General features: G+C 43.9%; 1 protein-coding gene across 3 annotated transcripts; it reads right to left on the bottom strand.

The window, feature by feature from the left end:
• Positions 1-26,656, bottom strand: MXD4 (MAX dimerization protein 4). Of its 3 annotated transcripts, XR_014007560.1 has the most exons (7): positions 26,268-26,656; positions 25,793-25,880; positions 12,376-12,405; positions 9,100-9,214; positions 8,632-8,791; positions 2,239-3,659; positions 1-2,194 (listed from the first exon to the last, which is right to left on the bottom strand). XR_014007560.1 is itself a non-coding variant. In XM_081191919.1 (6 exons), exons 1-6 carry the CDS (start codon positions 26,329-26,331, stop codon positions 3,517-3,519), a joined length of 600 nt encoding a protein of 199 aa, XP_081048045.1. In that variant the 5' UTR covers positions 26,332-26,656; the 3' UTR covers positions 1-3,516. The 3 variants fall into 3 exon arrangements, 2 of the variants coding, with proteins under 2 accessions (XP_081048045.1, XP_081048046.1); XM_081191919.1 differs by having other exon boundaries at positions 1-3,659; XM_081191920.1 differs by lacking the exons at positions 25,793-25,880; positions 26,268-26,656 and adding an exon at positions 24,743-25,769 and having other exon boundaries at positions 1-3,659.

The raw sequence follows: 26,656 nt of genomic DNA, 5'->3' as shown, positions 1-26,656 counted from the left end.
TTTTTATATGCAACTTAGAATACTGGAGTAATCTTTATTGAAAATATAAAAGATATACAAAGCCACTTATACCCAGCATGGAAGAGTTCATTAAATTGTACACATTCATTATTATTTTTAAAGAGTAGCATAAAGTCAACAATGTTTTACATGAGATCTCTTTTCCATTCGCTCAGATTTTTATGTTTGAAATGTTCTGTGCAAGAGCTGCTTTTTTATGAAAGCCAACATTTTACAAGCCATGAATCCATTCATTATATAGTAAAAGAAACACAACAACGCAACTGTTTTCCCCAGTAACAGTTAAAGTAAACTTCTAAAAAATAGATATCATGATTTTCAACATTAAATGCAATCAAGAGGAGCTAGTAATTAATGCTGCTTTCCACTACACACAATGCTTATATTGCTGTGTATCTTTTCTCACGAAAGGTTTTAATCATATGCAAAGTGTACAATGCAAGAGCATTAACAGAGGTTTATTTCCAATTTAGCTGCCGGTTTATAGCTTTAGGCGCCTTCCCCCTGGTTAAAGGAGGGATGACTACAAAACAGATGGCTGCTTTTGAAGTAGCATGGTTTGGTTAGTAAGTTCCGGGCTAACAAGGTCTGTAAGCTGCCAAAAGTATAGCCGACCTTTTGTTTTCCGCACTGTGAGCACCACGGGGAAAATAATACGCTGAGTATTAAAGGAAGCAGCAAAGGCTGCAATCTTAAGGTGTGTTTTGAAAATGCTTCGCCCTACATCCTGCTGGGGCTTGAGCTGGCAGAATGAAGAGCAGGACACCAGCATGCCTGCCTCCGTCTATTTCTAGGCTGCCTGATTTTAAAAAAATGTTAAAATTCCCACTTGTTAACCCCCAGTTTGAAAATAGTAGGAAGGAAAGCGGAAAGGTTTATTGATGCTCAGAAGCAGGAGCTGGCAGTGATGGGGGCAGGTCTTGATGCCAGAAAGGCACCCAAAATATTTTGTTTCACCCTTCTCACCAGTTCGTTGCCGTATAAAATTTAGTTCAACGCTAAGACTATTCCATTGCAGCCTTAGGTTGTAGCAGCTGACAGCATGGCCCTGATCCTGCGGTCTACTCAGTAGACCCCTGTCCCTAGAGCGAGTCTCCCAATTAATTTAAACGGAAAGAATAGTTTTCTCACAGAGTGACCCCTCTCCGTTTAAATCAGGAGCAGAAAATATCCTTATGTGCATCTGAACACATGGACTTCTGGAACAGAGTTTATATGGCTTTCTTGGAAGCCACTGATCAGAGACGCATGAATATTACACGTTTTTAAAGTGGGGTTAAATTATTGGGTATAGGCATTGGAATGATTATTTTCCCTGCACTAAAAGCATCTTTTTTAAAAAAAACAAAGAGGTCTCAGAGCTTCACCTTCAGCAAGATGATACACTCAAACATGCTGACTGGTGCTTAGTAATCACACTAAGGTTTAAAAACAAGGAAAGCAAAAGGAATAGATCAATGGTCACCAAGGCACAATTTGACTAAGGTGAAGAGTCCCTGAGACTCCGATTCAGGTATGTAACTATTCCCTTTCTCTATATGAGCAAATGGGAAGAGTTAGGAAAAATATAATACAGAGTATTTAATAGGAGATGTATTTACAGGCAATATAACATGTCTAAAGTCTATATAGCTTTTAATCTTTTTCATTTATTTAAAAAAAGACCTTAAAGTAGCGATGCAAAGATTGGTCCATTTTTAATTACCAGCAAGTCAAACTCTAATGACTTCACTAAGCTTAAAGTGTATTAAAAGGCAAAGTCGCAGTATTGCTACATTCGGGGTAATTATATTCTAAACATATTGATGAACGCTAAATAAACGATGCAATTTTACAGCATTTTCTTTGCATTTTGTAAGGAATTCAAATTTCAATGATAGCATACAAAAGAAAGAAAGAAAAAGGTTTAATATGAATACTGTAATTTAAAGCCATGCCTTCCATTTAAGTGTATTTGCAGCTGTAGAAAGCAATATAACATTAAAAACAAAAAACCTTAAGCAAACAGTTTTGCTTTCTTCTAAACAACTATTTGATAATCCAGCTCTGGTTCATTCGAGCTCTGAATCCTTCACGAAGAATACTGAAATATTGAATGGTAAACATTAAAATCAATTAGGAAAAAAAGAGTGTGTTGGCCCCAATCCAGCTTGTCCCATCTGACTACGTGAGACTAAATGACCTGAATGGAGATACATAATGCAATGTACACCTGACACTTCCATCAGTTAAAACGGGAACTAGATAAGCATCATAATATATGATATGTATCAGCTGCAGACATGGGCCTCCTCTGCTGAATTGACATTCACTCGTTTGGATGTGGCACAATCATCAGAATCACGGTCTGAGAAGGCGAGAATAAATGCAAATACAAAAAATGAAAATCCTGAGGGCCGAGTGCTACATACGCAGTCAAAGCATTTCGTGGAGAGTAAAAACAGGAGTACGAGAAACAACCCTTGCTAAAAATCATCAAATGAGAGGCAACTGATCTTTGTGCACAATAATCCTGACCCTCAAAAGTTAGCAGTGTGTTGTTTTTTTTACATGTGCAAGCAAACACGATTTATTTTTTCCTGGAGTTAGTCACTATAAAAACATAGAAAGCTAGGGTCATTGCACATTAAGTCCTGATTTGAATCAGCTTTCCCCTCATCTTTTGAAGATGAACAGTACGCTTGATGATAAATCAAGAGAATATACATTTTTTTGTGTGTGTCTCAAAAATATCGAAAGAACTTCTCCTATAGGAATATTTGCTAACCAAAGTTGTTTGGGTTTTTTTTGTAAAATGATAATGTACTTTTAAAAAAGTATATCCTCCCCACTAACTTTTCAATCCTTGGTCCACTATAGCCAGAATCCAAAGAACGAGGGGGTGATCCCAAGCAAACCACGAGCAGAGATTTAGGGTTAAGTCCACGCTTCCATTTGACCTGTGCAAAGAAATGGTCTGAGCAGTTTTGCCTTTGCCATGCCACTTTCTCCTGGAAAACCCGCTCTTAATTCAGAGAAATCCCAATCAGATTCAGCGGTAAAAAGGAGGTTTTCCTGGGAAAGACTGTTGTGGCAAGCGGAACTACGGACGAGCCTTTAACGCGCCGTTTCGGCTACAGAAGTTCCTATTGCCAGAGACAAACCCATTTTTGAGTGGCTAACAGAAAATCTCCATCTTCGTGTGTAAATATTTGCTATGCCCACTTTGTATTTTAAAATATTTTTTAAAAGCACACACACACACCCAGAACTAACAGTGTGTACAATGGCTACAATAAAGGACTTTAAGCCGCAAGTGTATCTAATCACATTTTGTAGGGAAAAAAACATGATTTGCAATTTATTGAATATACCAATCGTCGTTCTGCGAACCCTGGGCACGAAACCTCCTTTCAGATTACTGTGGGCTGAGGTTTTCTGGAAGAATGGCAGTCCGGCATATTTCGTGTAAGTGCTTTAGTCAGAACGTCCTGAGTTGAACGGTGCCCTTCGACGCTACAGAAGCCTGGCATTGAGTCTGTGCGAATGTGTGTAGCCGCTGTCGCTTGAGCTCCCTTGCAAACTGTCTTCCGCATCGCTGGGACTTCTGCTACTGTCCATTTCAGCTGGTGGGAATTCCATTCCTTCGATGTCTACTTCTAAATTGAAACGGGAGAGAAGACGGAAGTTTCAAAACTGTGACAAGCAGAACCGAACCATCTGATGTTTATACAGTGCTTTAGAGCGTTCAAGTTAGGATTTGAAAAAGAAATATCAAAATTCGATAAATACTTAATACAAGAAAAATAAAAAAATATATATCTAAATGGTATAATCTGATCTTAGAGTGGGAAACAAAGGATGAACTGGTTAAAGCATCCATGATTAAATGGGAGCAAGATATTGGGAAAAATATTATGTTTGAACAATGGGAAACATTGTGGAAAGAAGATATGAAATTCCCTATGTGTTATATATTGAAAGAAAATTACCTCAAAATACAACATAGACGGTATTTAACACCCAAAAGAATAGAAAAAATGAATAAAAATTGTACCGATGTCTGCTGGCGATGCAACACTGGAAAAGGTACTATGATGCATATATGGTGGAATTGTTTAAACATCAAACAATTTTGGGAAACAATATATAACAAAATGAAAAAAATGTTCAGATATTCATTTAGGAAAACACCAGAAGGTTTTCTATTGGGAATAGTACCAGGAAGAAGACAAGACATTATATTTATACACAACAGTAGCCGCAAGGCTACTGATTGCGAAAAATTGAAAAAGTGGTATTATACCAACAAAAACAGAGTGGCTTGCCAAATTATTGGAGTATTACAATATATCCAAAACAATGGGAGAAATTGGAAGGATCTCAAAAGAGAAGATAGATAGGGACTGGAAGGTGTTTAAAGGATGCTTACAAAACCATATTGAAAAATCAGAACTCCTATTAGAATAAACAAGTTCTGTTTTAAAAACTGAAATACTAAATAAGATGGATAACAATGTGTAATAGAAAAAGAAGCATGAAATTAGGTTAAAGGTGTGTGAAAGAAAGCAATAGAAGTGGAAAGAAATTGCAATTGAGTAGATTGGAAGTCTAACACAAAGGTGGGGTGAGGGCTGGTGGGTGGTGATGGGAAAAGGAATTATCTGTGGGATTGAGTGTAGGTATGTTTGAACATTTTTAAGGATTGTATGAAATGTATGTTTGTATGCTTGTATATTCGCAATATGTGTGTATTAATGCTGAATTATTTTAATAATAAAAACTTTTTTAAAAAATAAAAATAGAGTGTTCGGAGGGACCTTGGTTGCTGAACGGCTTAGTTGTCGAACAAATCGGCTCCCGAATGCCGCAAACCCGGAAGTAAGTGTTCCTGTTTGCGAACCTTTTTCGGAAGCCGAACGGCCGCCGCGGCTTCCACTTGAGTGCAGGAAGCTCCCGCAGCCAATCAGAAGCCACGCCTTGGTTTTTGAACTGTTTTGGGAGTCGAACGGACTCCCAGAACAGATTAAGTTCGAGAAACAAGATACTACTGTAGCAATATTTACAACTTTGTAAGGCAGGTCATTGCAGATGGTGACAGCAGTCACGAAATTAAAAGATGCCTGCTTCTTGGGAGAAAAGCAATGACAAACCTAGACAGCATCTTAAAAAGTAGAGACATCACCTTGCCAACAAAGGTCCGTATAGTAAAAGCTATGGTTTCCCAGTAGTGATGTATGGAAGTGAGAGCTGGACCATAAAGAAGGCTGATCGCCAAAGAATTTATGCTTTTGAATTATGGTGCTGGAGGAAACTCTTGAGAGTCCCATGGACTGCAAGAAGATCAAACCTCTCCATTCTGAAGGAAATCAGCCCTGAGTGCTCACTGGAAGGACAGATCCTGAAGCTGAGATTCCAATACTTTGGCCACCTCATGAGAAGAGAAGACTCCCTGGAAAAGACCCTGATGTTGGGAAAGATGGAGGGCACAAGGAGAAGGGGGTGACAGAGGACAAGATGGTTGGATAGTGGAACGGATTAAGTTCAAAAACAGTATTCGGCGCTTTTGTTTTTGCTATTTATTTTGTGGTTGTTGTTTTTTTGAGGCTTTTTCGGTTGACTTGTTTTTGTGACTGTGTGGAACCCAGTTCAGCTACTGATTGATTGATTGTGTGACTGCGGCAATGGATAAAAGCGATGACTATCATCAGTGCAGGTAAGAAATTTTTTTAATTTTAATTTTATCATCTACAATACTGTCTTATTTATTTTATAGTAAATTCATTATTGCTTTCATTTTCTAGTTCAGTTGTCTTGTTAAATAGTAAATTTCATGTTAAATTGATGTTTTAGGGTTTGTTTTTAAAGGTCTGGAATGGATTAATCTGTTTTGCATTACTTTCTATGGGAAAGCGCGCCTCGGTTTTGGAACGCTTTGGATTTGGAACGGATTTCCGGAACGAATTAGGTTTGAGAACCAAGGTACCACTGCATACAGAAATCTGCCAAATATGGAGGAGGAGAAGTGGTGGTTGGCAAATCCTATCATGATATCAAGAATCCTGCTTAATGCCAGCTGGGATTCAGGCCCTTTTTGTTGACTATTTGGGGCTGAAAAGCTTTGTTCGTAATTACAAAGCAACTTGATATGTTATGTTAGAGCCCAGGACCCAAATTTAAGCACTGTATATTTCATCTGCTGCATACATCCTCCCACGTATTTACTTTCGTTATGACTAACATCCTACACCAAATTGCTGACTGGCCCAAGCAAAATATAAAAGACAAAGTGACTGACAGTTTACTGGCAATCGTCTTCTGCCTGCTTAAAAGTGTTCCACAAAAAAAAATTATTATTATTTTGAAGCCACATTGTTTTCATCTTACATCCTTAAATATTTGATTTTGGATTTTGACCAGTTCCACTTATAAGCCAGTTAATACAATGGTTGCAAACTATACAGCAGGACTTTCCGAAATGGCTCGTTCCAAGTCCCTCTCAAAGCTCTGACTTCTCATGAACACTAAGGAACAAAACTGTTCCAAGCCCCCTCTGGTCTGTAGCTGTCAACCGTCCCTTATTTGGCGGGAAACTCCCTTATCCCAGCGCTGTGTCCCGCTGCTGTCCCTTATTGATGATGTCCCTTAAATTTCCCAGGTTTCAAAGGAAGCAGCTCCTCTCCCTCCCTCCCTGCCGGCCAGGGAGGAGGGAGGCTCCAACTGTGTTGCTTGGCTGCGTTGCTCACCCAATAAGGAGTCTAAGAACGACTGGGGGGTGGAGCTTGCATGCCTTGTGCCGATCAAATCGGCCGCGTTGCCTGGGAACTCGCCTTTGCTCAGCGCTTCCCAGCGGAGAGGTGACGGTGGTTTCCTTGCTGCATCCCCTTTGCCGGGTTGCTGCGCTGTGGGAACCACTGCTTGAGGCTTCGTTTGGCTGCTGGCTGGGCTTTCTGCCTTTGGCTCGGAGGGGCTCAGAAGTTGAAAATACCTGTGCTCAGAATCGGATGGATACGTCATTGACGTATATTGTAGAGTTGGAAGGGACCCTGAGGGTCATCTAGTCCAACCCCCTGCAATGCAAGAATCTCAACTAAAGTGTCCATGACAGATGGCCATCCAACCTCTGCTGAGAAACCTCCAAGGAAGGAGAGTCTTCAAGAGGGGGTCTGTTACATCGTCCAACTGCTCTTGCCACCAGAAAGTTCTTCCTGGTGTTTAGCTGAAATCTCTTCTTGTTCAGTTCAAGCCCTAGCCTTCAGAGCAGGAGAAAACAAGCTTGCTCCACTCTCCATGTGACAGCCCTTCATATATTTGAATATGCCTTAAAAGAAAATGTGATGAAAACGATGTATAGATGGTATATTACACCTGTTAAATTAGCTAAAATGTATAAAGTGAGCAATAAATGTTGGAAATGCAAAGAAAAAGAAGGAGCATTTTATCATATGTGGTGGGAATGTAAAAAAGTGAAAAACCTCTGGGAAATGATATATAATGAGATGAAAAAAATGTTGAAATATACATTTATTAAGAAACCAGAAGCATTTTTACTTGGCATTGTAGGAGATGATATAAATAGAAAGGATTGTAAATTATTTTTATATGCAATGACAGCAGCAAGAATATTATTGGCACAAAATTGGAAGCAAGAAGAACTACCGACAAAAGAAGAATGGAGAATGAAACTGATGGACTATGCAGAATTAGACAAATGAACAGGAAGAATTCGAAACCTGTGGGACCAGAGATTCACAGAAGACTGGTGTAAATTTACGGACTATTTGAAAAGGATTTGTCATGATCAGATTACGCTTGTAGGTTTGCAAGAAGTTTTGTAAGGTGAATTATTTGAATTATTGCAAAAATGGTAAAGAGGAGAATTGTTAGTTAAGATAATTAAAGGCAATATGAATTTAAGAAATGCAGAAGAAGTGATAAGAATGGTGGATCATCAGAGGTGCTGATGGAAGTCCAAAAAGATTGTATACATGTACTACTGGCAATGCAGGTGACCTCCATCTTACATTTGGCCGCTGGTTCTTCCTGCCTAAGTGCATAACCTGTCACCTGTCCCTGCTGAAATTCATTTGTTTTGGCCCAGTAATCCAATCCGTGAAGGTAATCTTGAATCCTAATACTGTCTTCTGCGGCATTAGCTACCCCTCCGAGTTTGGTGTCATCTGTGAATTTGATGAGCATCCCCTCAATTCCTTCACCCAAGTCGTTTATAAAGTCGTCGAACAACAACAGACCCAGGACAGAACCCTGCAGCACCCCACTTGTCACGAGAAACCATTAATGGGTACTCTGTGGGTTCAATCAATCAACCAGCTACAAATCCACCTAACAGTTACCTTGTCCAGCCCACATTCTACCAGCTTCTCTGCAAGAATATAATAGGAGACTTTTGTCAAAAGCCTTACTGCAATCAAGTTACAGTACATCCACAGCATTCCCCTGATTTATTGTTTTTTAAAGAATTGACTATTATGCTTTGAACTGTGTCTACTTCCGGCGCTGGACATTCTAACATACATGCTTGTTTTGGGATGCCCAGTATATACCCCATAGAAATATACAGTCTTAGTTTAGTTAACAGTCCCATGGTGATTTCTAGGCCCCACCACCTACCTTGCTCAGAATCCGTAGATATTGTTGATCCCAGGCTGTCTGTGCGAATTCGTTCCAGGCCCTGCATGGAGAGCTGTTCCAATCTACGCTTGAGGTATCGATGTTCTCGCTGTAACTGTTCTTTAATATTTAGAGCTTTCCGGTCTTGTTCTTCCAATTTCTATGGAGTTAGAATAATTTTAACAGTAAAAACAGTATTCTGGCTGCACTGATTATCCGGTGCTCTCATTAAAAAGCAAAACCAAAAAAACTGTTTAAAAAGTGGACAAGTTCTCCATTCACTAAATTATTTGGGCTTTAGCCTACCACATCAGCATCGAAGACTGAAAAAGGTATACCATTAAGTAAGAGCAGCACCTTTTAAATTAGGAAATCTACAATCCCGCCCTCTCACAAAAAAAAAGGGTGTGTGTGTGTCAGATTGTTGTTTAAGTAAAACAAAATAAAAGGTAACTTGCTTTTTTTTACCTTAATATGCATCTTGGCTCTTTTCAGCAGACTGAGTGTAGTGTGTCTAGTGCTATCTGCTCCCAAAGGGACAAGTTGTTTTAACTCTTCTAAATATAGTCGTAGTTTAGCTCGTCTGAAATGAAAAAAACCCAAACACATTTAGTGTTGTTACAGTGCACTTTAGCTCACTAGAGTGCAATAGATAGCATATAACTTTAGGATTTCTGCACAATGCTACCTTCAAACAAGCAAAAAGGACATTCATCCCAGCACTAAAATGACAACCCTTGTAAAGATCTGATGAACAAAGTTCAAAGCATCAAACCCACTTTTTCTCGTCATAGTCCCCCCCCCCCCCGCCCCCAATTGTTGCACTCTTTGTTTTAACATATTTATATCCTGTTTTGATTTCCAGGGCAGCTGGCACCGTGTAAAAGACTCAACACACTAGAAGGACACAGAATGTTAAGAGGCAGAGGAGAAAATGCAACAAGGGCTCGTTCTACGGTTGGAAGCTTCCCCTGGACTAAAAGCTAAATGATACATTGACAGTTATAATAAGAACCTGTGAAGACCCCCCCCCCCCGACTGCTCAGAAATTGATTGGTATCAGTGAAGACTTATTGGGGTTGCTAGGGCAGAGCCCAGAGGGAAATCGCTAAGCATTTACCCAAAATCTCAAAGCCACTCTCTCCTGCCCTTCCTACACTGATACCAGGGTCGTCTTTACCAGGGGGTGTAAGGGGTGCAGGGCACCTGGGTGCCAAATTCTGGCGGGCGCCAATTGTATACCTACTGTATACTGGTCCCTCTCGATCGGCGGCAGTGAAAAGCAATGGAGCAAAAGTCCCCACTCCCCTCCTCTGTCGCTCTGTTACTCCGTAGCATCAAATATCAATTTTTTTCTGCTGTGTTGTTGTTACAGGTGAGCAGCAATTCCCCCCTCCCCAAAAAAGCTCAACAACTTTGGCTTTCCCCCTTCCAAAAAAAGCTCAATAAAAGTTAATTTGGGGGCGGCTAAACTGGGTGGCGCTGTGGATTAAACCACAGAGCCTAGGACTTGCTGATCAGAAGGTCAGCGGTTCGAATCCCCATGATGGTGTGAGCTCCCGTTGCTCGGTCCCTGCTCCTGCCAACCTAGCAGTTCATAAGCACGTCAAAGTGCAAGTAGATAAATAGGTACTGCTCCGGCGGGAAGGTAAACGGCATTTCCGTGCGCTGCTCTGGTTCGTCAGAAGCGGCTTAGTCATGCTGGCCACATGACCCGGAAGCTGTACGCCGGCTCCCTCGGCCAATAAAGCGAGATGAGCGCAGCAACCCCAGAGTTGGTCACGACTGGACCTAATGGTCAGGGGTCCCCTTTACCTTAAACTACATTTGGAGGCGCATCTTTGCACACCAGCAGCACATATGCTAAAGACGGCCCTGATCAATACCCTTCGATTTCCACCTAGAAACTCCCTTTGTTGTTGTTGTTTAGTCGTTTAGTCGTGTCCGACTCTTCGTGACCCCATGGACCAGAGCACGCCAGGCACTTCTGTCCTCCACTGCCTCCCGCAGTTTGATCAAACTCATGCTGGTAGCTTCAAGACCTACATCTGCCAATCAACCAACCAACCAACCAACCAACCAACCAACCAATCACAGAACAATGTTATGGCCTGGTCCTTTCTACCCATCTCCAGGCAGATGTTTTGCTTTTCAAAAACAGCGTTTTTCTAGGGCATCTGGACCCTACGATCTTGCAGACTTGCATTTCAACCCCACCAGGATGCAAGGATTAGCGTCTAAGATAGCCACACACTGAACACAGGGAACAGGGTGAGGGTCACGGCATTCCAATTAGCGGGCCATGCCTTTGGCTGTTGCTCCACTGAGCTTGCATAGACTGACAGCAGCAGGCTTTGAGATCCAGGCTGCAGGAGGCTCCGCTCTTGTTCGGAGCATGCCTTCTGTGCACTGTCTGCTGCTGCCTTGGCCCTGCCTCCTGCTGAAACAGAAAGAGTTGTGAATGAGTGAGTGAATGAATGAATGAGTGAGTGAGAGGGACAGCCAGCACACAAGCACCAGCCTACTGGTGCCTTTTATTTGAGCTCCAGTGAACAGCAGGTTTCCCCAGTAGTGATGTATGGAAGTGAGAGCTACACCATAAAGAAGGCCGATCGCTGAAGAATTGATGCTTTTGAATTATGGTGCTGGAGGAGACTCTTGAGAGTCCCATGGACTGCAAGAAGATCAAACTTATCCATTCTGAAGGAAATCAGCCCTGAGTGCTCACTGGAAGGACAGATCCTGAAGCTGAGGCTCCAATATTTTGGCCACCTCATGAGAAGAGAAGACTCCCTGGAAAAGACCCTGATGTTGGGAAAGATGGAGGGCACAAGGAGAAGGGGACGACACAGGACGGGATGGTTGGACAGTGTTCTCGAAGCTACCAGCATGAGTTTGACCAAACTGCGAGAGGCAGTGGAAGACAGGAGGGCCTCGCGTGTTCTGGTCCAGGGGGTCACGAAGAGTTGGACACGACTAAACAACAACAATGAACAGCAGGTTGGTTTATTTAATCTGGGACCCGTGTGTTTGTGTGGGGGGGCATGGGCACTAGCACTAAGTTGGAGGGTGAAATCAAGTTGCTGGAGCGAAATTCTATTCTCGACTATGTGTGCCCCTACATCTAGGAGCCCAGCACCAATACGGGGAGGCAATTTGTTGCATTGATTCTCTCCCTTTCTCCTCACTCCAGCCCTTATTTCTCCAGCTCTATGTCTGCCCTTGCTGAAAGAATGCATTGCAAATGCCCTGTCTGCCTACCCTGTTAACTGCTCAAACTTTCTGGTGCCCCTATATACACCCTTCAGGAGGTGTGCTGTCAGAGGTGAGAAACCATGTGCAATTTCTCTCTCGGCTCTCTGTAGTCGCTAGGCACTGCCTTACTTTTCTAGTGTCTGTGGAAAGGTGCCATTTGTTTCTGGTGCTCCAGCAAGCAACAGAGCTGCCAATTATTAGCCAGGAACGTGCCCCTTAAGAGCTACAGTGGACAGATTCAGAAATATTTTAATGTCATTGAAACCTTAAGTATAAACAGCATTATTCACATAGTATAGTTCAACGTTTAGATGCCTGTTTCTTAAAACGAGTGGTTGGAACTTGATAGCAAACACTTTCATAAAATAAACACGAGTTAAACAGATATAATTCCCTGTTATTTCCAATTTAAAAATGTTTCTCTTGCAGGATTGTGCCACGGCAGAATAATAGTGTCCGTACTGGTTCTGTTTGATTCGTACTACTTACCTATGCTTTTCTAGTTCATTATGTGAAGACCTATAGAAACAACAACAACAGAAAGTATGATATATTATAGAGTTTTACTTGCTAATAACCCAAAATTCAAATAAAACAATGCACTTTCAATCAGTTCCTGTCAGAAATCCATTAAAAAAATATATATTAGGGACCTATTTTGACATATCCAGAACACTATTAGCACATCTTATTTTCTCCCCCAAGGCTCAACCTTGAATCTGGTTGGGATTTTTATATTTCACACTTCACAAAATTAAATAACCCCTCTGCATACAAAAATAGTTTAAAAAAAAAAGGAAGATGGTTTTGTAGGACTGAAGTCTGCAGGCCACGTGTCTCTTAAACAGCACTACAGTGGTACTTCAGGTTAAGTACTTAATTCATTCCGGAGGTCTGTTCTTAACCTGAAACTGTTCTTAACCTGAAGGACCACTTTAGCTAACGGAGCCTCCTGCTGCTGTCGTGCCGCCGGAGCACGATTTCTGTTCTCATCCCGAAGCAAAGTTCTTAACCTGAAGCACTATTTCTGGGTTAGCGGAGTCTGTAACCTGAAGCGTATGTAACCCGAGGTACCACTGTATTGCTTATGGCAGTTAGCTATTCTAGGAGCAATGGTGCCCCCAGATGTTGCTGGACCACAGCTGCCTTTGGACCCAGCTGGCATGACCAATGTCAGAGCTGATGGAAGCTGCTTCCCAACAGCATTTGGGGGGCACCATATTTTCTACAATAAATGCCAAATGTAGTACACTTAAGCCGTATGATCAGCGGAAGAATGCTCTCATGTTCCTTTGGGAACAGATGAACTAATGTCTGGCAATCAGTTACAGATAGGTAGCCGTGTTGGTCTGCCATAGTCAAAATAAAAAAATTCCTTCCAGTAGCACCTTAAAGACCAACTAAGTTAGTTCTTGGTATGAGCTTTCGTGTGCACTTCTGAAGAAGTGTGCATGCACACGAAAGCTCATACCAAGAACTAACTTAGTTGGTCTTTAAGGTGCTACTGGAAGGAATTTTTTTATAATGTCTGGCAATGTGAGCCTGTTATGTGGCAGATCCTACTTTGGACAAGAGCCACAAGACGCAGCCTATGTCATTGCAACTGTTATCAAGAGAACATTTGCCCTGTTATGGTGGGAAGGCCCATCATTTCACAGTTCCAAAACCAGACAGTTTAAGAGAGAGGCTGGGAGAAGCTTCCCACTTTCGCCTGTTACCTCAGAAAGGCTCACGGAGCGGCAACAGGGGGGCAGGGGCTTTTGGGTTGTGGCCCCGCCACTAGTCTGTGGAATGCTCTCCCAGCAAAGCCCACCAGGTGTCTCTTCAGCACCAGGCGTGTGAAGGCAAGTGATTGGGGTTGTTTTTAAAGACCATTAATTATTTATTTGGTTTTGGTGAACCGTATAGTCTGCTGGTTTTGATTTTAGGACGGGGAAGTGTCCTTTTAGTATCATATAGATTCGTTATTTTTACCGTTTGTGGTTTTAAAGATTGCATGTTTTCAGTATTTGATCTTCCTGTAATTTGACCTCGGGTGGTTTCTGAGAAAGGTGGCGAAGAAATTTAAAAGGCAAATTCTTTGGGTCAGGCTGTTTGCGAAGGACACAGGCGGCGGCAGCGCAACTGAGTACTATATGAAACTTTTACTGGCACACAAGCTGAGCAGCGAAATCGCTAACCCTAACCATGTGTAAGCTAGTCCCCATCTCACCTTTTCTTTGGCCACCCCTTTGGCCCTGTCTGCCAAACATTTATTTGCTCAAGTCCCCGGATTTTGTCCCTACTCCTTTATCCATCCTGATTTCTCCAGCCTTCTCTGCCCCGCATTTTTAGTTCTTCCATGCTCCCTGTTGAAACATTTAGCTCTTCTCCACAGACATTGCAAGAGCTTAGTCTAACCTGTCCACCATGCTTTCGTTAATCCTTTCTTCCCCCTCCACATCAACTCAGTAAACAGATGCCAGGAGGTTCTTTACGACCGCAGCTCGTGACAGTCACAAAATCTAGTGGCGTATTATTAGTATCGGCTAGTAACTAAGGCTGCCACTATCTGAAAATCTCAACCGTCTGAAGACTGTTACTGATTCCACATGTTATTGCACACTTAGATCATTGAAGACCTAAATAAAAATAAAATAAAATAAAATAAAAGACCTCTCAAGTCACAATAAGGATTTGTTTTTTAATTTTAAAAATCACGGCATAAAAAGTTGATACCACCCTTCGCCCGAAGATCACAGAGCAATTTACAATATAAAACACAGCTTTAGCCTCAAGCTCTCCGTTAGCAAGCCAGTGCCTTATTCTATTGGTGCAACTTTATAAGGCTGCTACCTATCAAGGGAGGAGAGTCAACATTGTTAATTTTGTAGGAAAATGCAGAAATGCCTGAGCTATATAGTCTGGAACATCAATGTATTATGAGACAGAGCATGAGTCCCACCAAAATGCGTTCAGCTGAGTGCTTTCCATAATAAATAAATAAATTAATAATAATAATAATAATAATAATAATAATAATAATAATAATAGTATCAGCCTCTTTCTCCCTTTGCTTGTTTTCCTGTGGTTAGCTTACTCTAAGGTAGGGGAAACCTTTTCAGCCTGAGGGTTGAAACCTTCTCAGCAACCTTCCATGCCATTAAAGGTAAAGGGACCCCTGACCATTAGGTCCAGTTGTGACCGACTCTGGGGTTGCGGCGCTCATCTTGCTTTATTGGCTGAGGGAGCCGGCGTACAGCTTCCGGGTCATGTGGCCAGCATGACTAAGTCGCTTCTGGTGAATCAGAGCAGCGCACGGAAACGTCGTTTACCTCCTGCCGGAGCAGTACCTATTTATCTACTTGCACTTTGACGTGCTTTCGAACTCCTAGGTTGGCAGGAGCAGGGACCGAGCAACGGGAGCTCACCCCGTCACAGGGATTCGAACCGCCGACCTTCTGATCAGCAAGTCCTAGGGCTCTGTGGTTTAACCCACAGCACCAAAAATGGGCAGAGCAATGAATGCAGAAGGTTATCTTTGCAGAGTAAGCTTGTTTCTACACACGGCCGCATACCCGTTTCTGTGCACTACCCAGGCAGAGAAGAGGTCCAAGGATGAAACCCAGCCAGGGGAGAACACGCAAGGGGGATGCAGGGCTGGGGAGGAGTGGGTTTCAGAAGGGTGGGTTCAGAGGGCCAGACAGAGCGGCCTGGAGGGCCACAATTGGCCGCTGGATCTGAAGTCCCCTATTCCTATTCTGAGAAATGCCTCCTTTTTCTCGACAGCGCTCCTGTGTCTTTAAAAGCTCCATGGCTGGCAGAAATATGCTTTCCAGAGGGGTAGCCTTGTTAGGTCGCTGCAGCAAAAACAACAGTCTGGTGGTGCCAAATTTAATATGGCGGAAGCTTTTTTGAATTGAAGTCGGCTTCACTGGATGTGTGAACTGTGTTCACCCAAGCTAGAAAGGCAGAAAAGCAAATGTGTAACACAGAGAACAATACTGCTGTGGATGCTCAACCTACTGCCAATGAGCTTGCCTTGCCTCTCCAATGACATTTCAATTTCTTTGATGGGTCAGGACTGGAATACCCAGCCCATGATTTGCTGCTTAACCCGCAACCCTCATCCTGTTGTTGTTTAGTCGTGTCCGACTCTTCGTGACCCCATGGACCAGAGCATGCCAGGCACTCCTGTCTTCCACTGCCTCCCGCAGTTTGGGCAAACTCATGCCGGTAGCTTCGAGAACACTATCCAACCATCTCGTCCTCTGTCGTCCCCTTCTCCTTGTGCCCTCCATCTTTCCCAACATCAGTGTCTTTTCCAGGGAGTCTTCTCTTCTCATGAGGTGGCCAAAGTATTGGAGCCTCAGCTTCAGGATCTGTCCTTCCAGTGAGCACTCAGGGCTGATTTCCTTCAGAATGGATAGGTTTGATCTTCTTGCAGTCCATGGGACTCTCAAGAGTCTCCTCCAGCACCATAATTCAAAAGCATCACTTCTTCGGGGATCTGCCTTCTTTATGGTCCAGCTCTCACTTCCATACATCACTACAGTGGTACCTCACAAGACGAATGCCTCGCAAGACGAATGCCTCGCAAGACAAAAGAGTTTTCCATTTTTTGAGTCGTTCCGCAAGACGAATTTCCCTATGGGCTTGCTTCGCAAGACGAAATGTCTTGCGAGTTCTTGCAAGTTTGTTTCCTTTTTCTTAAAGCCGCTAAGCCGTTAATAGCCGCTAAGCCGCTAATAGCCGTGCTTCGCAAGACGAAAAAACCGCAAGACGAAGAGACTCGCGGAACGGATTAATTTCGTCTTGCGACGTACCACTGTACTGGGAAAACCATAGCTTTAACTATACGGACTTTTGTTGGCAAGGTGATGTCTCTGCTTTTTAAGATGCTGTCTAGGTTTGCAATCGCTTTTCTTCCAAGAAGCAGGTGTCTTTTAATTTCGTGGCTGCTGTCACCATCTGCAGTGATCATGGAGCCCAAGAAGGTAAAATCTCTCACTGCCTCCATTTCTTCCCCTTCTATTTGCCAGGACGTGATGGGCCCAGTGGCCATGATCTTTTTTTTTTTTTTGATGTTGAGCTTCAGACTATATTTTGCGCTCTTCTCTTTCACCCTCATTAAAAGGTTCTTTAATTCCTCCTCACCTTCTGCCATCAAGGTTGTGTCATCTGCATATCTGAGATTGTTGATATTTCTTCCGGCAATCTTGCCTCCGGCTTGGGATTCATCCAGCCCAGCCTTTCGCATGATGAATTTGCATGAACCCTCATCCTACTGCGGTTTGATTCAGATTTGTTTGTTATATATAGCTTCCATCGCTCTACCTGGGCAATCCCATGGCAGCTCTGCCTCTTCAGGATTATTAGGTTGCAGACCATGAGGGGACCCTTGTACTCAGCGACTTCCCATGAGAAATTTCACACGGTGAGGTTATTCCTACCCTAGTCTTCTAGTTCCACAAAATGGTGTACGAAAGAAGCAAACGTGGCATTTGCAAATGAAGGACGAGGTTCTCAACCTTGCATTTCCTTGTGATGTTAGCTGCCTTGAGGTGTTTCGTGTTAGGAAACAAAAGGTAGGGCTTATTCTTCTTCAGTATCGCTGAATGAATAATATTGGCCCCCAAGCCACAATTTCTTGCATGCACCAGTGTCGAGCACCTGTTGGGGAAAGGAAATTTTAGGGGAAATTTCTTTCCCCACCCCTGCAAGCAATGCAGTTTAATTAAGGGCTGGAAAGATTAATTTGAAGCAGGGAGAAGTGCACCCATTTTGTTCAGTCCCTCTCGTAGCAGTTTTTTCTTTTTATGAAGGTACATTGGGGCAACGTTTTACGGATCTATACGGAACATCTAAAATATGCGTTTGATATTATTACACCGTTATCGCTTTTGATGAAGCACAAAAATGCAACGGATGCTCTTAAAACAGGATATTTAACTCTGAATATATTGAAAACCCTGCCTGCCGAGAATTCCACACACCTCCCTAATCTGAAACGGTGACCCCACAATGCACAGAAGAGACTTTGAATTTCTTGAGGCTGTGCATACTATTTCTTGAAAGTGAAACAACTGGAGGAAGGTTGTCTGTATCAGGGTGACTGAAATGTTGTTGGACTACAACTGTTGACAACCCTGACCATTTGCCATGCTGGCTGCGGCTGAAGAGAGTTTGCTCCCAGGGTTTTTCTGCAGGTACTTGCAGAATGCATGGGTCTTCCTTTAAAGTCTTCCCGCATCTACAAGGTGGACTTCCAGAAACAAAATTCGACATCAGATTTTTGAGTTGATCCAATTACAAAGCAAAAAACAACGTTCCTTTCCTATGGCTAAAACTTCCATCTGCTGCTGTGTCTTTGAACCCAGACAGGGGAGCAGACTTGGATCCCAGGTTATGGGTGCCCAGTGCGAGACCTTGGAAGTTGCGCAGGTAACCCTAAGGTGTGGATACCTGAGCATCCACAACAAAGATTTTGTGGGGGCTCAGGCATCCAGAGTCCCCCATAGTTGGCACCCCTGAACCCAGATATTGTTCAGTTTCGGTTTCAGTTTCTGTTAATTGGTTCTCGTGGGAAACTTGCAGATTCTAGCTTCACCAATTAACTCCAGCTGGTGTCAATTTACTCTTGGCAGAAAGCCCAGGTCTGCTTGACCTAGAAACTACTCACTCTGATTGGTTAACGAGCAGCACTCAACTCTGTTATCTAGGGATTGCTAGCACAGTTTGATGTGAGGTGTGTTAGGAGTTAGAAGTGCTGTGTATGGTTTTGAGAGAGAGGAAGAGAGGGTTTATTTTGCTTTTATTTGTATGCAGAAACTCTGCTGGTTTTATTTTCTCCTTTTAATAAATCCTGTAAATAGTTATTCTGAGTCTAGCTGACTAGTCATTACTGCCGCAACTAGCTTCTTCGCTGTGCAGGAAAACTCTGCTACGTTTGGGCTAAAGCCAGTAGGGCTATGCCTGACACTCCAAAGTTCCATGAGGTTATGGGCATTGTGCTGCCAGCCTGAGTTGCGGTGGTGTCAGCATCAACGGCGTTGGTTCCAGTAGTTCCAGAGGTTGTTGTTCCTGGCTGGTTCCTGACCGTGGTGAGCTGGTGACGCAGCGGACACAAGGACAACAGCTGCAGCGTGTGAGTGCTGGGTGCTGTGGTTCCTGTTTTCTCTCTCGGTGGTCGTGAGTAGCTGGTTCCGGGTTCCAGGGACATCGCTCTCAAGATGGCCTCACAACCAGTTCAGATGGCTTTTGAGCGTCTGAATGACTCCAATTACTTGCTGTGGTCGGAACGCATGCAGGCAGTGCTGCAGAGGGATCGTCTCTGGCAAGTGGTGAGTAAGTTTCCTACGAAGCCTGATGATGAAGACCTCGATAAAGACCAAAGAGCAAGGGCCACAATTGTCTTGGGGCTGGAAGATTCCCAGTTGCCGTATGTGAGGGGAATCAAGACAGCTAGAGGTGTGTGGCAAGCACTTAAAGAACTCCATGTGCGTGAGACAGCGGTTTCCAAGCTGTTCATTCGCAAGGCATTGTACAAGGCAATGTTACAGCCTGGGGTTACAATGCAGGAACACCTACACAGTTTACAGTTAAAGTTTGCTGCGCTACAGGAAAGAGACTGTGCATTAGACCAGCAGGAGAAGGTGGCTATTATTTTGAGTTCTCTCCCGGAAAGCTGGGATAATTTAGTTTTGTCTCTAGAAGGCATGCAGGAGCGTGATTTATCAGTCAGTTATGTTACTGGGCGTTTGATTGAAGAATGGCAGAAGAGGCAAGAAAGGTTGTTGGCTGCAGAGGCTTCTACAGGTGGGCGGTTTGGAAGGAGTTCTCATGCCGTGCCAGAGGTGAAGCAAGAGCAGCGTACCGGTGAGGAGTCAGCGTTTGCTGTTAGGCGTTGTTTCCGATGTGGGTCTTCAGCGCATCTAAAACAACAATGTCCGGAGTTGGTCAAGTCTCAGTTGCCGGTGCAGGAGCAGAGACGAGATCAGCAGCAGCAGCAGCGTAAAAGGAAATTCTTCAAACGAAAACAGTCGGCTCAGCTGGTGACCGGCGAGGTCAAGAGTGCTGATGAGAAACAAGCGGTCTGGGTGGTCGATTCGGGAGCATCTCGCCACATCGTGAATTCAGATGAATTGTTTGTTTCCAAGAACTCAGCACAGCGCAGCCAGGTGGCTCTAGCAGACGGAAGTACTTCCGAAGTGATTTCGGGGGGTGCAGTTTTTGTTCCTTGTCTTCGTGAATGCCTGCAAAATGTACTTTGTGTGCCTTCATTAAGGAGCAATCTGATGTCTGTAGATTGTTTGCTAAAAGCTGGGTTTAAAGTGCATTTTGAAGGAGACAGTTGCATTATTAAGAAGGCTGGTGAGATTTTAGGCACTGCTAAGTCAGAGGGAGGCTTGTTTTGGCTTAAAGCAGGATCCCAAGTTGCAGCAGTAGTCAGTAAATCTCAGCCTGCTAACAAAGCTATACATGACAACTGTGTGCACTTATTGCATAGGAAAATGGGGCATGCTTGCTGGAAAAGTGTACTAAAAATGTCTGAATTAGCTGATGGGGGTAATTTAAAGAGTTGTAACAAGTACCTTGATTGTAATGTTTGTAAAAAGGTTAAAACCCACAGAGTCTCTTACCCCAGAAGTGACAGAGTTAGTGAGTCACCGCTACAGCTGGTTCACATGGATGTAATTGGTCCATTTGCTGTAAGCAGGGGTGGATCGCGCTTTTCACTAACAATTGTGGATGACGCCACGCGTTATTCTTGGGTTTTTCCCATGAAGAATAAGGGTGACGTGTTCACTAAGTTTAAAGGCTGGGTGGCATCTGTGGAAAGATTTCTGTCCATTAAACTCAAAAGGATACAGACGGACAGAGGCGGCGAGTTTATGTCAAATGCCTTTAGAGATTGGTTACAAAAGCGTGGCATTGGGCATAGAAAAACGAACGTTTTTTCCCCTGAGGAGAATGGCGTTGCAGAGCGAAAAAACAGATCTTTACAAGATATGATGTTTGCCATGCTTGAGGATGCTGATTTGCCCATGTCTTATTGGGGGGAGAGCATGCTCACCGCGTGTTATCTCCAAAATAGGCTCTTTCATCAAACAATAGGTACAACCCCGTACTTTAAATTGTTTCAGAAAAAACCTAAAATTGACCACTTGCATGTGTTTGGATCAAAAGCCTGGGTATTAATTCCGAAACAAATGAGGAAGAAGGGAGATCCTAAGACCAAACAGTTAGTGTTTGTGGGTTACCAGGAGCTGGGAAAAGGTTTCCGCTTTGCTGAAGGGACAAATGGCATTGTGATCTCCAGGAATGCCAGTTTTTGTGAACATAGTGGCTGGGAGAGACTACATGCCAATACTGAGGTTTGGTTTGAACCTTCCCAGGAGCTTCATGACTCTGAAAGTAGACACAGAGAATCAGAGTCTGAGGGGGAGGAAAGTTCAGATAAGAGCTCTCAAGAAAGTGGAAGACCAGTTGCTAAGCAACAAAAGAGAGGTCATAGTTCTGAGGAGGAAAGTGGGTCAGAAGAAAAATTTTCTCCCAGAAGATCTAAAAGACAAAACAAAGGAGTGCCTCCGGTGCGTTTTTCCCCAGATACTGCAAATGTGTTTAGTGTAAGTGCAGAGCCCAAAAGTTTTCAGGAGGTGTTAAAGTTACCAAAAGAGGAGGCAGAGCGCTGGAAACAGGCAATGGAGGAAGAGATGTCCTCTCTGAATGAGCACAAGGTTTTTACACCAGTAGCAGCGCCTGAGGGGGCAAAGATTGTAGGCTGCAGGTGGGTGTACAAAGGACTTAGGCCCGGTTAGGACATATCTAGGGTTGGAAGTGTGCTGGGCCCAAGATGGCAGCTGTCTAATTAGTCAGCAGAACAAAGTTAAACAACTACTGACTACGTACAGGATGCAGGATTGCAAAGGGGCAGCGGTGCCTATGGATCCAGGTTTCATAAAAACACTTCACATAGATGAGAGTCCTGAATTTGAACATCCTGATGTATATCACTCTGTAATTGGAAGTTTATTGTATATAGCACAGTGGTCCAGACCTGATATTAGCTATGCAGTAGGCATATTAAGTAGATTGGTCTCAAAACCCACACTAAATGCCTGGAAAGGGGTAAAACAAGTTCTGAGGTATCTCAAACAGACAATTGGCTATATGTTACAATTAAATTCTTCCGAGGATGAAATGTTGAGTTGCTACTGTGATAGTGACTGGGGAAATTTGCCAGATAGAAAATCTGTCACAGGACTAGTTATAATGGTCGGTGGAGCTTTAATCAGCTGGCGGTCACGCAAGCAAGACGTTGTAAGTGTGTCATCAACGGAATCAGAGTATGCCGCATTGAGTGAATTGTGCAACGAGGTGATTTATTTCAAGCATTTGTTAACAGATTTAAATGTAAATTGTGGAGAACCAGTACAAGTTTACATTGATAATCAAGCTTGTATAACCTTAAGTAAAACAGAGGGTTTCAAATCGCGTTCCAAACATATCTCTGTAAAATACCAAAATGTACGTTGCTGTGTACAAGACAATGTAATCACCTGTACTTATGTGTCAAGTGAAGAAAATGTAGCAGATGTGTTAACTAAACCATTGGCAAAGATAAAGAACAAGCGAATGTGCAAGGGTTTAGGTTTGCTGGAAAAATGATCTCCTACATAGGTGTATTTGGAGTTAATTGTTCAGCAGAATCTGTGAGGGGGTGTTCAGTTTCGGTTTCAGTTTCTGTTAATTGGTTCTCGTGGGAAACTTGCAGATTCTAGCTTCACCAATTAACTCCAGCTGGTGTCAATTTACTCTTGGCAGAAAGCCCAGGTCTGCTTGACCTAGAAACTACTCACTCTGATTGGTTAACGAGCAGCACTCAACTCTGTTATCTAGGGATTGCTAGCACAGTTTGATGTGAGGTGTGTTAGGAGTTAGAAGTGCTGTGTATGGTTTTGAGAGAGAGGAAGAGAGGGTTTATTTTGCTTTTATTTGTATGCAGAAACTCTGCTGGTTTTATTTTCTCCTTTTAATAAATCCTGTAAATAGTTATTCTGAGTCTAGCTGACTAGTCATTACTGCCGCAACTAGCTTCTTCGCTGTGCAGGAAAACTCTGCTACGTTTGGGCTAAAGCCAGTAGGGCTATGCCTGACACTCCAAAGTTCCATGAGATATGGTTTGTGACAAGGTTAAGAAAACTGGGTACTTAATTTTGATTCTGGGAGGGACAATAGTAGGGGACGGATCACTGCCTTGTCGTGGTGAAGGGGCCTGAATAACTCAGAGAAGCTATGAGCTATGCCGTGCAGGGCCACCCAAGACGGACAGGTCATAGCCGAGAGTTTAGACTAAATGTGATCCACCCGGAAAAGGAACTGGCAATCCACTCCAGTATTTTGCCGAGAAAACTCCATGGATATAAAAAAGAGAAGCTATGAGAAGAAATTGAGAGTTTCCTATGCATGCTCTGGTCCATGGGGTCACGGAGAGTTGAACACAACTAAGATGACTAAACAACAACAACAAGTGCTTTCATGTTCTTTTTGTAGGCTTCTTAGAGTCATCTGGGTAGTTAATGTGAGAAACAAGATCTGGACCGGAGAGGCCTGTGATCTAATGCGACAGGGCTCATATGAGTTGGAAGAAGCCCTGCATTTAATTGTATATTAAATGTTGCAGTACAGATATATTGTGGTGCCTTAAGTATCTAATTGGCTAGAGTAATAAAAATGCATCGAAACATCACTAGACTCATTCCTGATTTCAGTTATACTGCAACGTTTTGTTGGCTGCACTCAGGAACAGCAAGCGAGTGAGAAGTTTGTCTGATATGGCGAGCGCTTGCGATTATTTCAGATTCCTTTGTAGGTAGTTTTTTCTCTCTCTCCAAGATGATATTTTGCATGAACAAAGAGAAGGATAAGCGAAGGGGGGCAACAAGAACAATGAATAGGTATTTCAGGAAGTCAAGGAAGAAGCAGGCACGTTCTTTAAAACACAGGGTGTCCTGGACTTTGTTTGGGGCAAGCCAGACAAATCTGCTGAGTTTGCAAAACAATCCTAAGCAGCTCCTTCTGATCATTAGGACAGGAGTCCCTGCAAGGGGGGTGGGTTTGAAGGGTGTGTGTGTGTGTAGTTTGTGCTTCACAAGCTCCTGCTTCCAAGGCCTCCCTGGTGCTCTCTTCAACAACCAGTATAAACGGCCAGATGAAACTCCCCTTTCATACACTTACTGTATATAGAACAAGCAAAGAATAAAGGCACCATCCCACTCTATCCAGGAACAGATCCAGTTAAGCAGAGCAGGAAAGCTCAGAGTAAAGCATCCAGAGCCCCCGGGATGCACTTTTAATCATGTGTCATTATAAACCTGGATAGGGACGTGGGTGGCGCTGTGGGTTAAACCACAGAGCCTAGGACTTGCCGATCAGAAGGTTGGCGGTTCGAATCCCCGCGATGGGGTGAGCTCCCGTAGCTCGGTCCCTGCTCCTGCCAACCTAGCAGTTCGAAAGCACGTCAAAGTGCAAGAAGATAAATAGGTACTGCTCCGGCGGGAAGGTAAACGGTGTTTCCGTGCACTGCTCTGGTTTGCCAGAAGCGGCTTAGTCATGCTGGCCACATGACCCGGAAGCTGTACGCCGGCTCCCTTGGCCAATAAAGCGAGATGAGCACTGCAACCCCAGAGTCGGCCACGACTGGACCTAATGGTCAGGGGTCCCTTTACCTTTATAAACCTGGACAAAGATAAGGAGATGCAAGGAAATATTAAATAACTCCCTTTATGCCAGTCTTACAGCGTTCTGCCACCTTGCTACTCTCTTAGTGCATCTATTAAGTTGTACTTTTTATAGAGACCATGCAGAATCTCACCTGCAAGTCCCACTGAATCCAGTGGAAATCACTTCCAGGTTAAGCATGCAAAAAAAGCAAAAAACAAACAAACACAGAAGCTTACAAGTGTGGTATGTGGTAGCAGCGGGGCTGGCATAATCATTAGGATGCAGACCTCAGAGGACACAGCTTTATACAGATTAGTTTTTGTTATAACTGCCTGATAACATTTTACTTTTTATTTTTAATGCAGTTTTCCAAAGCTCAAGCTTACATGCGATCAACAATCTTGCAAAACTGACCTGTTGGGGTGGCAACTAATTCAACCCGTATTTATCAGCACTCGGCCCAGAGGAACAGGTGACAAAATTTGCAAAGTAAAGGTGCCCAAAGTGCAGTTTTGATGCGCCTGTAACTGAAACTCGCAAGATACTTTTAACACCACAGTTCCCAAGATTGTTCAGAACGATCTGTGCGCTGAAACACCTTTTTGCATTTGAGAAAGATAATCAAAGATCGCTGCGCTGCTTATTCTTGCAATTTAAAACAAGTTCAGCAGGTTCGACTTTCGTGCTTTTCACCCCCCCCCCCCGGCACCTGCTTTTGAAAACTGAAGTTGGCAATTTTGGGGTGTTAGCGATCCTGCCCTCGCCCAAGTCGAAATCCCTGGAGCCAAGGAGCAAAAGGGGACTGCGGGGTGGGGGTGGGTAGCATCCAGTGGAGGTTGCTTGGGAGAAAGGAACCCACGCTGTACGCGTGGCAGCTTCTTCAGGAGAGACCAAAGCATAAACCCAGCCCAGAAAAGAGGGGTCGGCAGAAGGAAATGGCGACCTCCTGCTTCTGTGCTGGTGCTGAAGTCGCTGCAAAATACCTTCTGCTAGTGCATCAACACGGCCTCTGGGTCCTATCAGGTGGTGGGAGGACTACAGCTCCCATCATCCTCAGCTAGCAGGAGCAGAGGTCAGGGATGATGGGAGTTGTAGTGCAGAAACACATGCAGCCCACCCATAAATAAGGCCGAGGGAAGAGCTGCATTTAAGCAGAGGGCTCCTGGGTGGGGGGTAGGGGATCGCAGCCCCCCGCACTCACCGGCTGCTCTGGGGCTTCCCGGCCTTGCTTTTCCTCCTGGCGTAGCCGCTGTCGAAGGGCAGCACCGAGGCGTAGCCGTGCTCCGCTTCTGGTTGGGGGGAAAGAGGCAAAAAGACACACACAAAAGCTGAGCTCGTGACAACTGCCGCGTATTGCTGCTGCTGCCTGTGCAAACGTTGCAAGCAACTTATTGCAAAGGGAGGAAGCAGTTGCAAAGGGAGCGAGTTGGCGGAGAAGGGAGCAAAGGCGGACCTGCAGCGCCACCAGACCAACGGTGGGGAGATTTTCCTTCATTTCGTGGCTTTTGCTTTTATTTTATTTTTTTAAAGTCCTTCTTGCAACAAAACAAACCCATCTCCCCACCCCCCACCCCCACTCAAGGTGACTTTTCAATAAAAATAAATCCGGGGTGCATCGCAGCCCTGGGGTGGGGTGGAAACCCCTCAACATTTGCAGGGAATCTTGCTGTATGTACCTCTCTCTCGCCTTTCCAAGTATTCCGCAGCTTCCAGCAGCATCAGCAGGGAATTCCACTCCATTTTCACAGCCTTTTGCTTTTTTTGCAATTTAAGCAGCAAGGTAGGAAGGGAAAAAATAACAGCAATAGTAGCAATTAGCAATGGTTTTGGTGTTGTTTTTTTCCGCACCCGGGAGCTCACAAACGCGCGCAGGGAGGCTCCTCCAAAGTGTTGCTCTCTGAGCCCAAGTCTACAAACCCCCACACTTTGGGCATATTACTTTCCCAGCTGACGGACGGCTGGCTGGGCCAGTCGATAGCGTCACCCGCAGGGTCCTGAGACATCGCGGAGCCAATCAGAGGCGAGGTGGGTGGGAGGGGGAAGGAAGGAAGGGGGGAAAAACACG

The sequence above is a fragment of the Podarcis bocagei genome (genome assembly GCF_964188305.1).
Source record: "Podarcis bocagei genome assembly, chromosome: 4".
NCBI lineage: Eukaryota > Metazoa > Chordata > Lepidosauria > Squamata > Lacertidae > Podarcis > Podarcis bocagei.
Note: the sequence above shows the minus strand (reverse complement) of the source record. Positions and strands in the feature narration are given on the sequence as shown.